The sequence below is a fragment of the Netta rufina genome, assembly GCF_964035555.1.
Source record: "Netta rufina genome assembly, chromosome: 13".
NCBI lineage: Eukaryota > Metazoa > Chordata > Aves > Anseriformes > Anatidae > Netta > Netta rufina.
The window spans coordinates 2,408,299-2,425,953 of record NC_140136.1 but is presented as its reverse complement, the minus strand read 5'-3'; the positions used below and the strand labels follow the sequence as shown (position 1 = coordinate 2,425,953).

Sequence of the window (17,655 nt, the reverse complement as noted above, 5' to 3'; positions counted from 1 at the left end):
TGGGGGAATTTTTGTCACTTCACACAAAAATTAGGCTGGTTCAGTCAAGGAAACCATCTCCCAGTCTGTTTTGTGGAAGAAAACGGTGGTAACTGCCACCTGCAGAGCCTCGTAACAGTAATGAACATCTTAAAAATACCAACAGAGAACTTTCACTGCAGAAAATTCAGAACAGGGGCTGTGACAAATCAAAATTTCACCCCGTGTTAGGAGGAATTGCATCCCTAGATTGCAGTCTCCGTACTGTAACGCTGCACAGCTTACGTCGCCTTTCTAATAAAGATTCTTTTGTTCTGCACTTCAACATCTGGTGTAATGTACTTTATTCCACTGTGCCTTTGGAAAATATGCTGTGGTCACTGACCATGTTTAATACATTGCTGAAATGTCACATGCACCAAGTATTACTTGCCTACAGTGCTATCCATGTAATGGCCAAATCGCTCTGCTCGGAACATTACAGCAAGTAATTAATAACATCTCTGGTGTACAGGAAATTACTATTGCCTTTTTTTATTTTTTTTTTAAAGCTGAATTTTCCATTCAGATTTGATTACCGTAACTATTCTCCTTTGGGAACGGCCGCGGGAGGTCAGAACTTTAGATCCATAGGCTTGTTACAAATTAGCTCTGTGAATGGGACTTCCCATAGGTCAAACGAGCTCTTTCTGGACTTTGGCTTAGGGACTGAAATTCCCTACCGTAGCAGGATTGGCTGCAAAACAAAAGCTGCTCGTTAATATCCTATTTTCAACCAGTGACCTCCTTCAGTCACCTGGGTCACTTGCTACTCGGAGAGAAGCTTTAAGGTAGCTCCCTATAAAAAGGGAAATAAAATCCTGAATTTAAGGCAAGCTTTGGTGCTTTTGTCAGAATCCCTCCACGAACACTTACTTCATTGCACTGTGCTCAGCAACACAAGGCTGCCTACAGAAAGGCCCATCCCTGCACAGCTGCACTGCTGCTGAACGTACATGCCCACCAGGCAAGCAATTTCAAGCACGAAATCTCATCTTTGGAACTGGAATCAAGCAGACATCGACACCTTCTGCAGCTACGTTTGCACCACTTCAGTTCTTGTAGTCTCGGAGAGAAAAGCCTCAGGCTACACGAGGAGGACGGCGTGGCACTGCTCGCCCAGTATGCAAAAAATGCCCGACTTGCATTTGGATCTGCTTGCTTCCCTTGGATCAGCGTTAAAGGCGCATTTAAAACCTCACTGCAATCTGGAAACCGGGGAAAAGAGAAAGAGCTAGCAGCACATCCCTGCTGAAATTCCAATAACACGTAACACAAGAGTCTATCCGTATTTGCCTCACTTCTCCTTGCCCAGTGAGACCTGTCAATAGCTTCAAGCCTGTAAATAAACCTGCCTGCAGCTTACAAGCACGAAAGCGATAAGTTCCTGCGAGGACTGAAGGGCTCCACTTCCCAAAGCTACCTCCAGTTAAGATTACTTCCACATCTGTGAAAACGAATTCAAATGATCCAGTCACTGACCATAAATAAGAAAAAAGCACATTGCTACTGCAAATTTCAACAAATTGCCTTCCTAAGACCTACACCACTGTACGCCAATGCCCATCTGCACTGATGCAACTTGCACAGGCTCAATCCTTCAACTTGATTTTATGAAATCCAGATAGAACAGATTGCTGCCGTGCTTATCTCAAAAGGCACAGAAGAGTAAATGGCTTTTGCTGAGACTGAATGAGCAGCAGAGAGAAGTCAGTGACTTTTGCTATATAGGGGCCACCAACAGTCCCAAGAACCCACCAGCATCCCAATGCCCGACAGCGATCCCAAAGAGGGGCCTCGAGATGAAAGGTGCAGGATATGGGCTCCCAGCCTGCTGCTCATTTTAAATATTTGTTTCCCAAGGCAGCAATACTCTGTGCAGATCGGATGGTGTGATTATTCAGAAGTTGAGTATTTGACAAGTTTCGAGGTGAAACACGCGTGAATGTTTCCAGCCAGCCACTTAATGCAAACACGTGCAGGCAGACCTACACCAGTTTGTTAGGGTTCTCAGCAGTATACTCTGTTCCCCAGCTCTTTCCCATGGCAAAAGATGAAATACGTGAACCTAAAAGGCAGTTTCAAGGTGTGGATTAGGGAAAATACAGCACTGATGGCTTTCGTGCCTTGCCTACTACAAGGCTACTCACTGCTCTGCTACAGGAAATGATAGCACTGAATTTCCACACGTCAGGATTAAAACCATTCATCGGATTAATGCAACCTCTGTCTCTAATCCAACGCAACAGAGAGTGCATCTTCAGTGAGACCTCTCATTTTTCTTCTGCTTCAGCCACAGCCTTTTTAACCGAGACACCTCCAGCTCTAGTACTTGGCCAAGAACAACAAACTCAAGCAGCTCGCTATTTCTGGCCACAAACAAGAAAATGTCTTCTCAAGATGTGTTGATATTTGCCAGTGAGTCTTGTTTTGGAATTATGCAACTGGTCGAGCAATCTGTCCAACCCCTATTCTTGTAATAGAGTTTCATGCACTCCAGGTTCAAAAATTAGCAGATCCTACTAAATTAAGAGATTGCTATTTGCTAAGAGAATTAGAAATATGGAGAAGCTCCGTGGTGGCTCCAGGCTCACAAGCAAATCTCAGTTGTACTCCAGCCTTAAGAAAAGCCACCATACAGATTATCATAGATCCAGGAGAACTCAAAAGTAATTTTTGCTGCCGGTGAACCAGAAAGCAGAGTATCAGGCAGTAAAAACAACCGTATTTGTTCCATGGCTCCTTTTACCAGCTACCACCAGGGCAATCTCTAAATTAAAAAAACTACGGTCCCTGAAAACTAAGCAGGTATCCTATAAGGGAAAAACAGATCAGAGGAAAACATAATTAATTTTCACAGCGTACCATGACTAATCTTGGCATATATAGTACTGGAACAGCAATCACTGAGTACAAATGAAAACAGTGTTGAACCTTGTCCTATTTTTATCAGATGAAAGCCACCATCCTAGCCATGCTTCTGCTTAGTGTTGCATTTTTTTTTCCTATCCTGATAGCTTTTACAGCTGGAGAAACAGCTACTTACAGCATTATTCTGCTGTAAAAAAAAATGATTGCTACTTACAGCTATTGGGATTATAGTTGAGTGTGTCACAAAAGGAGGTCCAGCGGAGGCAAGTTAATGACATTCCCTTAGGATGTTTAACTGTTTCCAAACCCTATCAGATCCTCTGCTTCCCCACGAAGTGGAAGACAAATTATGATCAAGAATTTCAAGGCATAAGTTGTAGTAAGCTATTTTTATTTGCAAGGTTATGCAGCAAGCCAGTGGCAGACGAGGAAGCAAAACGCTGAAAACTAACCGTAAATCTAAGAACAATTTATGTGCTCTGTGACAACATTTATAATGACGTTTGAAGGCAAAGTGCTAGTGCTGATGTGATGGTGGATTTCACCTGCATTAATTCTACCATAGAGCTATTTTTATTAACCCTACCAGGAGTTCACAGAAGCTCAACTGCACAAACAGCAGCTTGCAGTTTCAACAACATCCTCACGGAACGGTGCCTTTTGAATGCATGACGATGTGACTAAGAGCATTTTTGTTTAGCCTAGATGTTTTAATATTTATAATCACAGCTCAGAGTGTATAAACCGAATGCATACTTCTTAACTCAAATTTAAGCCCCGTTTTTAGCCAGGTCAGTAAGCAACGTAACATGTCAAAAATAAAAAACTTCTTGTGTACCAACATTCAGGGTTTCGAGGTTGGAAGTAAGGAGGCAAAAGCGTGCTGAGAAAGGCTCGAGCTCTGCTATACTCCCCTCTTCTTCCCCCAGTTTCTCATTTAAACATTCTTGGGAACCAAGAGTAAAGAAGCAGCAAGTGGCAGCCTAGCTGCTGCTTTGAACGCCTTCTCTTCAGTAACACAACGCATCGCCCTACACTTCATCCAAGATATAACCTGCTACGACGAGGATGAGAGATGGAGTGGCAGAGATTCACTCTGAGAATATAACACTTGGTGAGAGGTCAGCTGGTATTTCAACCCACAAGCAACATTCCTGCTTATTTCCCAGCAGAATAAGCATACTTGTCTCTCACCCGTGCTGCAACACTTCCTAAAATCTGCCCTTCTGCCTTCCTTCACTCAACCCAAGCCAGAATTACAGTAGCAAAACTCGTCTCCAATTGATTAAAGAAATGCCAGTTGCCATAAAGAGAGAATTTTTTCCCCCGTGGGAAGCAGGCATGCAGAAAAGGACACACCTTTGGAGTGTTTCCCTGAAGGCCTCTTGGGTAATGACTCCTCAATGGAATGTGTTGATGTATGTAGGACGTTTTCCAAACTGTTACTGACACTGTTTATGGGGGTCTCGGACCTTGGAGTGACCTGGAAAGAAAAACAAAAATCCAGTTTAATAAACTGAGGTGCTCAAACACCCCGCACGCTCCTCCAGGGTGAACAGGGCTGCTTTGAAGGCGGTGAGATGTATGCTTCCAAAACCCAGCGGCGTCACTATTGATATTCCACAAGTAACAGTTCAGGGAAGTTGTTTTAGTCAGCAGCTATTCACAAATCTAGATTAGCCAAGATAATCTATAAAGCTACTTAAAGTATAATTCTTTTTTAAACAATAGTCACACAGCAGTCAATCGCGGAGATATTGCAGGGCCATTAACCTCTCGGCGCTGCAGTTTTTAACTCTTCAGCAAGAAAACTTGGGGGAAAAAAGGGCTCTTGAAAAGCAGCCGTCATTTTCACGTTATGTCATCCAACTGCACAGATGCAGACTGAAGGCATTTCAAAGTGTTTCCACATGGATTGCGAGGAACAAAGTCCAATTTAGAGAAAAGCTAATTCTTGTCTTTGCCATTTGAAAGACTGCTATCACGATCAGATTTCAACGAAGAACTGCACAAAGGATGCCCGGGCAGTAGGCTGCATCATCAAAACAGACTTCACAGCCTGATACGTACCTTATAAACTGCGTTTACCATAAGAAACCTATTCCCACCGTTACTTAAAACTACAGAAACAAACACAAGTCACTAGATACAGCAGAACTGAACACTGCCCACTTTAGCTGCTGTCCACAAGGCCATTCACAATTATGCAGCAACACAACAACATCTATTACTTGTGGCAAAACATTCAACGCCTGCCTCATAAGCAAGGCAATTACTCTCTTGTTTTCTAGGTAATGAAAAGCAGAAGTGGATGAACAGTTACATTAGCAGCGCCGAACCGGGAGGGTGTAAGCAGCTGAAAGAGGGAAATGTGCTGTAAAGAGGTAGTTAAGGCTACTAACAGCACTCGTACTAATGCACTGCTTGCATTTCAATTGCCACATTTGGAATTAAACTGAAATCCTGCAGTACGTAGAGCTCTGATCAGAAGCAAACAGGGATTTTGGCCTTTCACAAATCACAGGAGGAAGAGTGCATCTTGATTTAACTGCCCTTCGCTGATGGTAACCAAGACCAAGACTAGTTCCCTGCATCCAACCCAGCTCACTCAGCCCCTGATTAATCGAGGCAGCATCAGGAGCTGGGACAATGTACACTTAAAACAATCCTCGCCCTGCCATTAGCCTTACAGATCGACATCAGTCAGAATGCACAATGCGAGTCAAAAATAGCATCTCCTAATTTTATACAATTAGCTATTGTAAGCTCCATTGAAAGGCTGACATTTATAGACTTGTATGCACATTTTAAGGCAGTGGCACAAGTGGAGGGTTTGGTACACTTGCATTCATAAAATAGCTTACATGTGCACCAAAGAAATCAATCCAGAAAGACAGATGAGCGTCAGGAGAAAGCAGGACGACAAGCACCTGACCCCCTTCAGCACTTTCAGTCTGCTTTCTGATCCAGAAAGTTTATTTGTACACTTCTCTAGCAGTTTTTCACCAATAAGAAAAATCTAGCATCAAGCTCGCGCATTAAAAAGACGACCAATTAAACGTTAAGCTTGAAGGAATGGGGAGATAATTTAAGTCTCCTTGCCAAAGTCAGCCTTTTCCAAAGAGCTTATCTCACACTGGTTCTTTCCTGGAGCTCATTAAACTCACTCCAGCGGATTGCTGCTGAGAGGAAGTTCCAGCGGGCTGAGCAATGTCACCACCTTCCTCCCAGCAAGGGAAGGATTCAGAAGGGCAACTAAATATCGGAGAAAGCTCAAAATTAAGATTCAGGCAAGACTCTGTTATCCTAAATAACCAGATTCCAAGCATTCAGAACTACCAGCACATAGAAATTATACCTGAAAGCAAATAAGAACATAGCCACGTGGTTTCAGGAAAGTCTCTAAACAAACACTTTTCATCCCAATATCTTAGTAAACCTCTTGTGTTCCCTCCTCTCCACTGTCCCTACAATAAGCATCACGTGCAGCTGGAAATCTGCATGTTGTTTATAAATAACCTCCCATTCTTTCCACGAAGATTTAATTTTTTGTATGCTCGGTAGAGATTAATTTAGCCCATATGTCCTGACTGAGCTCATATACTTTCGGATTCAGGCGCACATCAAAGCGAAGCAGCTTCAAATTGGCCTAGAACAATCACAAAGCTCTGATTAGTTCCAAATGGAGCCCTTCGTTAGCGAGCTGAATGGTGTTATAACCAAGCGAATCTCCGCCTGCTCAGAACTTTTGTTCCAGTCTGCAAATCATTTTTTCCACTGACTTAAACACACCGATATCGCAAAGCTTTGGATTTGTTTGCGAAAAGTGAATTCATGAAACACATTTCGCAAATCAGAGATTTATTTCCAAAGATGCAACAGCCTTTTTATACGAGGAGGCCAAAAAAAAAACACGGGAACAATCCATCAGCTGTGAACTGCTGAAGTTACTGTCCTTAGAGGGTCGGGAGAAACACTCGTGAAAGATTAACAGTAGATGCCCAGGAAGGACTTCACCGAACCAAGCTGCACAAACTCAATTTCAGCCAGCTTCTAGGAGGAATATTCACCGTATCTAAACGCTGCTGTAACCCCTGCCTTGGGCTGCGCACCAGCTCCTGATTAAAAACAGAATTTCTAACAAGGAACTAGTTTCTAAATAAAGCAAGGCATTCCGGTGAGCTTCGGGGTTTGAGCTTTGGACCTTTTAGGATCTAATATCTCTGAAGAAAGGCAGGATGCCATTAAAGAATAAGGATCTGCTGGTCCAGAACTGCTACAGGCTTGTTTTCTCGAGCGGTAAGAGTCTGCAGTAAGGCACTAACTTTCACAGAAGACAGAAATAGGCAGGCTGTATATCCTCACAAACCACAGAAGTGACATCCTATAAAAGCAGAAACAGTCGCAAATCGTTCAAGGTCTAAGGGGTCACAGCATCAGGCGTTTGAAGAGAAGACTCTGGATTTTCACATGAAATTCTTTGTGAGCTCATTAGCAGAAACAGGCCACAAAGACTAACCAAATACAACGGCAATCCTGGAGAGATAAAGCAATAAAAGATTCTTCATTACACCTATTTCCAAATTTTGCCCTGTGTTTTGTGAAGGGATGGGAAGAAAAGCCCCGTGACGCACACATCCCCTCCTTCATTAGGTTATTCACAGCTTATCTCAACATCAGTGGCCCGTGGGCTCACCCAGAAGAAACACTCAAATGGGTGCAGAAGAGATTCTCACACCTTTTTCTACTCAACTCTAAGGTTGTGCCTTCTCTCTCCATAGCAAAGCACCTGGCTCACAGATAAATTTTGATTTTCCAGATTAAAAAGCTAGCTTGTCTCTTGAATTTCAAATGAAAGCAGTAGCCACAGTCAAAAATAACACAGAAAATTCATCATCCCCAATGACTGGCTGAGGTTCAGCCCAAATTCTTCTGTGCCTCATGCTCCGTACTAGTGAAGTTAGCAAAATTAGCTACGATGAGCGCATCCCTCCCACCACACACCCCAGATCACATCGCCCCCAAGGCCCCCAGCAGTTAGCCAGGACCAGAAATGACTGCTGTGGACTCGCAGGCTGAGGATATCAAATATGTCAAGAAGTCACGGCCAGACTTTCAACCATTATCACACTTTTCCCTTTTTAACTGCCAAACGCCCTTCTCGGCGGAGCGCAGCGATTTCCTCCTCGGCATCAGACGCACCAACAGGCACAGATTTTTCTTCGGAAAGACAAAGCAGGTTCTGGAAAGAGAAAACAGGTTCTGGAAAGCTCTCCTAAATCCTTCACCCAGCAGAAAGCCGGCAGCAAAGGCCACATAACAAAAACCACCAGGAGCAGCCACCTCAGCAGGTGCCATTTCTCTTTCAATGACTGCTGCCTCAACTGGGCTCTGCCACCAGCAAGACAGCAGGACAGCTGAAGTCAATACAAAAAATGCAAAATCTCTGAAGCCAGACTCAGGAAGCATCAGCTGTGCTCCCCAGGGACAGCGCCTAGCAGCTATTTAACACAGGAAAGCCTTTCATAAAAAGAACAGGATTGATAGAGGTCAAACTTAATGCGGTGAGAATTATTTTTTTTTAAAGCAAAACAACAATTAGGCGTTCCTTTTAAGGATAACTAAACAGAACGCAGAAAATATATGGTTTAATAGCAAAGTATTTGCTGACTTAGTTTGAAACGGAGCCAACGCTAACAAATCAACATGGCTTGCTACCTACAATGTAACCTGACCTATAATTCAAGGAAACAATGATATAGGATCCCAGCGCAGAACTCGCTCAAAAAAAATTAAGTGGGATAAAATACCGTTTTCTATACCTATTTAGGCATGAAATTTAGGTCATGCGTTACACAGGAAAAGAGTGAACAAGGTTTAAGAACAAAGTCAGCTAAGCAAGATGTTATGGCTACAGCTGAAAGCCACACAGGAACACATTTTCCAATTCATTGTGCAGGAAAAGTTGTTCACGTGGTGCTCGGATTTCAAAAATGGCCAGCGAAGTACTGGGAAAGTCCAACAGAGGCGCTTCTGCCACTGCTTGCCACTGGAATTCCCCTTCCAAAAATGTTTTTCACGGTTGAAATTGGCCCTCGTGTTTGAGGCTGGAGCAGGTAACACGCAAGAGTGCACCCAGGAGTTGGAATACTGAATGCTAGGGAGAAAACAGTTGACTCCACTGACTCCTGCAAGTCTCATATTAGCGAGCATTAACAGCAGCTTAGTTTGAGGTTAACACCAAGGTCTTTAACGCTCCAGCTTGATGGCAAGGATACAGCCCCTGCATGCTTAGGCAGATAAGCTATTTGCCAACCCAAGATCTGTAACTTGGGTTCCCAAACCATCTGAAAAAACAAACCTGCATTGCTAACACTCCAGCATCAGTCTGCCAGCGCAAGAGACTGTTCGATAGATTAAGGCTGAGCCAGAAAGCACAGCAAGCAACACGGGGATGTGCAGCCCAACAGCAAGACTGCAAAACCAGAAGGAGCAGGATGGAGCAGCAACAAGCCATTAGTGTGCCCAGCTGCCTGTGAAAGCATAGCCTCAGGCACTGGTTCTGCTTCTACTTCTGTGTAGAAATACCTGTGTGCTCTCACACCAGAATTCACAAAATTTTAAGGAATTCGCCTTTTCCAGGGTCCTACTGATCTTCCCAAGAATGTTTAAGGAGCTCCCACAGACATCCCTAACTTTTCACACACCTCGTGAAGTCCTCGACACAGATTCGGATGCGTTTTGTTGCTTTGTTGAACCTAAATAGAGCTCAAAGTGCTGGAAATTCATGCAGTTCTGAGGGTGTCCATCAAAAAAGAAGCACCAGGCGCCATCAGGTCAGATGCATCCCTGATTTTCAACAGAAACAAAAGGTCCTGCACCTATTCCTATAGGAAGCTGGTTAAAAAAGGTATCCATCTTTGAATTCTAAAGGGTGAAGAGGCTCTTCACAATAAAACAGGATAATAGATTGGTTGCTTTTGTCCTATGAGACTATTACTGGGATGAAATGAGGCATGCAGTACTTAAATACTACAGGATAATCACGCACCTGCTACAAGGCTCCGCTACAAATTCACGAGAGCAGATGGACCGAAAAAGTCTGAATTGTGCTTTATAGACCAAGCTCCGCTAAAAAATCCTTTGCTTAAAGAATTATGAACACTTTAATACTAGGAATATAAATCTGCTGCACGGTAACTGGACTTGAATCACATTGTGCTGTGTTTGAATGCCATTTGAGGCAGCCATAAGGAACACTTAAGACACCTGGCAACTATTTTGTGCAAAGATGAGCATTTACCCCGTCAGCCAAACAAACAAAGCAGCGCAGTGTAGTTTCAGAACTCTTTACTTTTAGCTAATGCAGCATTTTTTGCTATCCCCGTGCAATCTCCAACAGTTAACCACAGCAGCTTGCCAAACAGGCAGAGTACGGGGGATTTCCTGCTGAAGAGATGCTCTGTGAGTTCAAGCTTCAACTCCGGTGGGAAAAACTCAGAGAAAACTTTAAAAAAGAACTAGTTTAGTAAGCTACAAAACAGCCTGTTTCATCTACCTGATCTTCCACGGTTTGCTGTAACTGACTGGGCAGGACGTGAGTGCAAGCAGCTCACCCACACCGCTAGCACAGGGCTCTTCAATTCTAGCCCTGGGGCACACCTCGCCTATTTCAGAAGAGACAGATGACAAGATAGGTGTTTTCTTTGTTGCTTTGAAGGAAAACAATTCAAATTTGAATCTTACAAGCCAAGCAACCATCAAAAAGACCTCAAAACCAAAACACAGAGCTCCTTACGGTCAGCCCTGAGAACCCATCCTGCTCGGCATCCCAGCCCTGACGTAGCAGTACCTCCCTGCCTCTTCACCTGAACACTCCCAAAAGCTAAAAGCAGTCGCCAGAAGGGAAGATTACCTTAAACTTCCCAAGGATTCAGAACCTGCTGCACACATCCTCTGTCCGTGATGCCATGAACCTTTACAATGTCAACACTGCTGACCTGGAGCTGCTGAACTCCTGTTGCCGTTGCAGGGATGGGAAGCTGCCACCATGGGGCCAGGATGTATATTTGGAGGAAAAGGGACAGGTGAAGGCAATTCTAAGATCTGCAGGACTGCAGTCCAAGCAACGAGGCCATAAGCATTTCCCCGGTAGAACTTTCATCACCACCCCGATCTCCTCTGCAGCATCACCAAATTAACGAGGTTGGCAGAAGCAATTTGTTTTCTCTCCTTCCCCTCCTCAGCATCCACCTAAATAATAAAACTGCTCACAGACAAGAATTCATATTACACACGAGAAGCGATCACTTTTACTATTTATCATCATCATTTGGCAGGTCTCTAAGAGTTAAGAGCTTAATTTTAATTAAGCAATTGATCTTATTTTTGGACTACGGGAGCTATTTGCAAAAAGCCTGAAACCGCATGTTGGCCTGCACACCTGTTAAAAAGTTTATCCCTTCAAACACTTATTAGGGGATAATCATAGCAATGGGACTAAATTGCTCCTCGCCACAGCAGATTTAAGAGAATTATCACAGGTACAGCAGCACTGAGAAGTCCCAAGGAACAAGCAGAGCTCCAGCCTGCTGGAAACAGGCACTGCCTGTACCTAGTAACTACCTAAAGGATCACAGGATCTCAGCTTTAGCAATTCAAGTTTTTTTTTTAAAAAAAACACACCCTAAACCATACGGTTTAATACTCCCAAACAAGGATGCTGTTCAGCACCTTTGAAGTCAGACACTGGAACGCCTGTTAGGTGTGGTTAGCTGCTGCTGGCTCTGCTTCTCCCAGCAGGATCCACACACAGCCTGTGCGCCGATTCAATTAGGTTCAAGGCGCACAGCACCTCCTGGTAGGCATTTTTTCTGTTGCAGAAGAGATGAGGCCTACTTCAGCGTCGTCTGGTTGACGACTGACACTCACCAGGCCATTACTAGAGAAGAGTAAATAAGAAGTGAAGTGGAACGCTCGCCTGAAACAAAACTTCATTCAGCCTGAGAAAAAAAAAAAAAAGGGAAAACAGCTCACGGAAAAAAACATTATTAGCTCAACACAAGCGTGGTGGGGATTTTTTGGCTGCTCTGTCCCTGCTGTTTGGATGTGAAGTCCATTTTCCAAGCGCGCTCATTTAGATTCTCAAAATCAAGTCCATCATACAACATCGTATGATTATGGAAAATGAATTTGGTGGTAATGAATACCGTTACTGCACGAGACCCCCGTCTTCCAAGGATTCCCTTATATTTTGAGCTCATTCCTGAAATCACCGCGGGTCCAAGACCGAACCACTTCAACCAAGCTGGATCCAACTTCCAAACAAGGGTACTGGTGAGAAAGGAGCCAGAACTGGAAACCTCACGTTCCTTAACTGGAGGATCAGTTGGTGTGTGTGATCCACGTTGCCTCAAGTACCCAGAACACTAAATACCCAGGAAGGATTGGGACTCATCACCAGCTGCAAGCTGCCTCTGCAGCTCCCCAGGTTGATTTTCACCTCTTTCTGAAAATGCAATCATTCCTAAGAGAGCAACCACCAGTATCAATGAATAAACACCTAGATCTAGCCAGCAATTGCTATTAACGTGGTAATCTACTAAAGCTGTGAAATACCTTCTCTTGCTCAGGAAGCTAAAATTGAGTTTTTCCATAATTTGTTCCATCCCTACAAAGCCAGCACAAAAGCCATAATGGCACTTGACAGATCACTTAACAGCTGGATCGCTTACTCTGTGAGGGCTGTAAGGACTCTGCTCCGACCTACCAAGTCGTATTTTTCCAGCTCATCATTCCACAGATGAAATAGGAATCCGGGGATTTTTGAAGATGGAACTTGAATCACCAGCAGCAAACGGTGCCGAGAAAACAGCGAAGGTAACAGGGAACAGACCACCAGCTCTACACAGCTCCAGTCCCCACCCTTCAGTTATTTCTAGGTTTTAGATGAGCCTACGGAATTAACAGAGGAGAAAAATAGCATCTTATGCTATAAACTGGAAATAGACGTGGGTGCGGTATTTGGAAGCTGACTGGGCAGGAGCCCCTCTTCCCATTCACAAGCCCTCAACCCGAAACAGCCCTGAAGTGCAGTGTCACTGACTCCTGTTTCCTCTCAGCTGCAAACAAGCACTCCGACCTCCTGCTATTTATGACCCTGCTTCTGCAGCCGAAGCCACAACCAGACCGCTGCCTGACTGCACCGGGGAGCTCACAGCCAGCAGAGCAGGAGCTAAGGGGCCAAAGCTTCATCTTATTTCCCTTGCTTTACACAACGGCCTTACTGAGTGGATTAAGCAACACAAGGTGGCAGATTCACAAATCACTTCCCCTCTTTTTTCTGGGGATGTCCAGAGCGTTACTAGCTGATCCTAGACCTCACAGAAAACATCAGCCCATGCAGAGATTCATCTCATGTCTAGAGGAGTTCCAGAGTCCAAGCAGGTCCTGGTGATCATTATCTACAAGACAAGAACAAGGGGTTGTGTACAGACAGCATTGCTAAAGCCCCAAAACCAACCAAGAATGAATAAACCCTACATTTTCACCCACAGTTTAAAAAAAAAAAAAAAAAAAAAAAAGGCGTTAGTTGACAAGTTGTACAGGGTAAAAATCTGAATGGGTGGCTCGAGATGTTTGGAGACAGCTTTGAGACTTCTCCCCTCCTTGTGGGGCACCAACTCAGCAGCAACCATGTGCCATGCAGCTGGATGCACACACGTGTGGCAGGAGACATTTGGCTCCTGGTTGTGATTTGCTCCAACGAGCCCAGCTCCAGCTCTACGAAGAGAGCAGGCACCCACAGCACCACGCAGAAGAGAGCCTTCAGATGCTGGGCTCTGACTGCCGACAAGAAAAGCACTCTGCCTTTGTGGCAAAGGTATCAAAGACAGCTGAATAAAGACATTCTGAGGCACAGGAACGGCCTGAACACTCTCAGTTGCATCATTTTCGGTTAAAAAATAAACCCATTACGGTTAATCATAGGAACAAAGGGTTTAAAAGGTGCTTGAGATGTATGCCTGGGCTGCATCTGAAGGCAATTTGCACCATTTCAGTTTTTAAAAAACATACAGCAGCCTTGGATTTTATGCCTACATAGAAGTAGTCTGAGGAATCCACGCCTCAAGTCACGCAAGCATTAACACCACCCAAAACCAAGAGAAAATACGGGGCAAGGGGCAGCAGCTGTCATTTTCTGACACAGACTAAAGCTGCTCTCCGTTGCACAGAGGGCAGCGTTCTCCCTACTTCAGGGAAACTTCACGTTCACTTCGTACTATCAAGCAGAAACCGTGAATCTAATAATTACTGACCTACTTAGAGCCATCTTCTCCTGTGCAGTTAAATCAAAAGTTAAACCCAAAATTGAAGGCAGCTGTTTCGAGTCTCCTTGCGTTCAGCACCTGCAGCAGTCAGGCAGCAAAAAAGCAGCGATTTGCATCGCTAACCAACTCGAAGGGCTGTTACCTACCCCAAAAGCAACTTGAATCACGAGATTTGTGCAGTAATTTTGTATCAACGGGTCGCAGTTGACTACCTTATACACAGTATTTTTGGAGAGAGGTTACTGTAATATTCGAGAGAGCTGAGAGATGGAAGGAGGATTGCAAGCTGCAATCCTTCGGAAAAAAGCTGTAGCTCACACCAAGCTGGGACAGATTTTAATGGGATGGACTGCACAGAAGGAGAACATTTCCGTTTGTGTCTGTAAAGTCAACAAAAAGCACTGTTCAATGACCTAACTACTTTTTTGTCACTTCTCCCTGAAAAAAACAACAAAGAAGTTATAAGTAACTCATCAAGAATTTGATCAGAGCTCTAGTTACGCAGAGATACAGGTAATCACGCACACACCAGCCCCTATTCCCACGCTCAGCCCAAGGGAAATGCTGAAGGATGAGCAGCCCTGGTCACAAAGAGCTCCCTATCCGCATGCCATTGCACATCCAGCTCCCCAGAGTTTCTCAGGACCACTTCAGCTCCTTTGCAAAGGCTGAGCTCGAACAGACTCACACTGGAGAATTCAGGAGCAGCCTTCACACAGCGCTGGCTGCGGGGATCAGCTCAGCGCAGCTCGAGCTGTAGTAAAGCAGCAAGAGTGACGAGAAAGCGCTGGCTCCAGGGAAGAAATTCTCCTCCAGCTCTGACGAGGACGAAGAGCGCGGGACTTGGCAGGCGGCAGCCCAGGGCAGCTCACTTTCTCTTGACATCTGCATTGTTTTTCTCTAGGTGCTGTTACAACACAAGTATTGTCACAACAGAACTTGGGAACATCACAAGATCCAAGCGCACGGCGCTGGAATTTATTTGTGCATATTTAAGCAGGGCTGAATGGAGAAAGACATTGTATTTTTCCACTTACTTCATCCAAGTCGCGTTTTAAGCCAACTACTTACTCCAAAAGCAGCCAAATCACCCAGCTATCAACATCTACAAAGTTCAACAACCTTTAAGGAGGGAAATCTGCATCTGTGCAAACAAAGCGCACATTCAGGAGAGGGAAAGCAAAATCACCTTTTCTGCTTCCCTCTGAACTCGGTCTATATTTAGCTACCGGTTTTCTTCAAAACCAGCTTCTAAAAAAAAATAAAAAATCAAAATGTGTGTTTAAGAGACAACCCTTCAACGTGCTCGGAAGAAAAAACAAGCAAGTGACTGTACCGTGCACTTTCCTGCTGGCAGGAGAAATGGTAGGATGGATTCTCCGTCCATCTTAGATTGACTTAAATAGCGCCGGAGTTTTTCAGCCGCGCAGAACGAGCGCTGCTTGGGAAGCTCTGAAAGGATACTCCAAAAAAGCGTTGCTGCCCGTGCAGTTTCATCTTTTTTTTTTTTTTTTTTGGCTCATTTTATTTTGGGAGAACTCCGAAGTGATTTACAACCTTCCCTTTCAGACCCAGGGTCCACGCATCTTTTGAATAAGGGAAGTTGCAGTTAGTTAGCTGTCTGTAAGGAAGCTCGCTCTGGTTTTAATTATACCCTTTTACGTCCTGCACGAAGCAGTCTTTCCATCTATATTTTATTCGCATGCAGGCTTAAACTGAACAGAGAGGCATTCCCATGCTCTCTTCTTCTTTCCCCTTAAAAGACAGGGTCAGAAACAAGCACTGCTTAAAGACGCAGGAGGGGGAGATAAAAGGAGAAACGGTGAGTTTAATAACACTCATCCAAAGTTTAAACTTAAAGCAGCAGCACCAAAAAACATAAAATGGAAGAAAATTTGTATTCGGGGAAGCATAAATTTGTCTCAGGCAGATTTGATGCTCAACTTGAATGTAACCCGCACCGAGCCCTCAGCAACAGCTTTATTTAGGATATTACTACATATCCTAATTTTGATTTTTGTAGCCCCCAGGTATGCAGCACCTTTCCCAACAAAAGGGCAACTGGTTATTTGCTGGCTGAGTCAGGACATCCTCAAAAGCTGCAGCCCGTTAGCTGCTCACACGCACCCACTGCCTTGGGACTTGGTTTGAACTTTAAAGCAGGTTAAATTCAGTCAATGAGCCGGTTTGGCTCCCTAATTGGTAGCAGGCGAGGAGCACTTAAGTGGTCAGTAACATATCTCGTTACTGCCTCGCTTAATTGCTGGCAATTGAATGAGCGAACAGCAAGTTAATGGTGGCGAACCACTGACACCAGGATCAATAATGGGGAGCCCCGCGATGACAGACGACCATCACGTTTCATGAAGTTCAGCATCAAACCCTAACCGTTGGCCATCACATTCCCCTAACCAAAACCCAGCCCCACCAAGACGCCTTTGCCCCTGGACAGCTACTTCCCAAGCTGCCTCTCCCTTCCAGCTTCCTTGAGGGGAATGGTTTTAACCAGATGCTTGCTCCAACGTCCAGAGACATTAGATGTGGCTTTCCCCTAATAAACTGCTGGTCTTCCACACAAGTGGCAGGGCAGCCCCCTCAGCACGACCAGAAGCAGTCGGTTCATGCTTATGCTGCTGCCTGGCCATCATTTTGGGAACCCCTTCCCACCGAGTGCCACGAGCCTGCAAAAAACTCCACGCACCCCTTGTATTTCACCCGCAGCCCACCGCCCCCATCACCATCCAGGCGAGCAACCTCTGCCAGCCTCCCAGGCTGCCATTTACTACCGAAACGCCTGCCCCAGGAGGAAGAAGGGAGGTTTAAAATCCCAGCCGAAGGCTCCGAGCAAGCACGGGGCCAGCCGGACACCCACCTTGTGGCAGCCCGGGTAGGTCGCCACGGCGTTGAGGGCGGAGGTGCTGGGGTTCTTGCTGGTGCTGGCCATGATGTTCTGGATCTGGGTGAGCTCCTGCCTCAGCACCTGCTTCTGGTGGAAGCTGAAAGCCGGGTGGTTGGAGGCCATGGTGAAGAGCAACAGGAACTCGTCCCCCGTGCGGCCCTCGTTGAGCTGCAGCCCGTAGTTGTTGATGACCGAGTCGATGTGCGTCAGGGTGCGGAACAGCACCCCGGCCGCCTCACGGTGGGCAGAACCCAGCAGGGCGAGGGAAACCAGCAGCTTGCTGCGCACCACCTCGTCCGTCAGGTTGGTCAGGCTGCCCAGGTCGGCCGGGTTGTTGGCTTTGATCTCGGAATCCCGCAGCGAGTGGTAGTCCTTGCGGGCCAGGTCCTCCAGGCAGGCCCCGAGGAAGCGCAGCTCCAGGGGGATGCAGAGGTCCAGCAGGCCGCACAGGAACTCCACGCGCTGAGGCGACGGCAGCTCGGAGAACCAGCGGTACACCCCGTCCCGCTGCAACCGCGGGCACCGCTTCTCCACCAT

General features: G+C 45.4%; 1 protein-coding gene across 1 annotated transcript in view; it reads right to left on the bottom strand.

Moving 5' to 3' along the window:
* The window catches only part of ZCCHC14 (zinc finger CCHC-type containing 14), a gene marked incomplete at its 5' end in the record, with an annotated part of 51,828 nt that extends 34,173 nt beyond the window's left edge, over positions 1 to 17,655 (bottom strand). Inside the window, 2 exons of the mRNA XM_084294701.1 lie at positions 4,249 to 4,372; positions 17,092 to 17,655. Coding sequence (XP_084150827.1) covers positions 4,249 to 4,372; positions 17,092 to 17,655 — 688 coding nt within the window. The remainder of the gene's footprint in view (positions 1 to 4,248; positions 4,373 to 17,091) is intronic.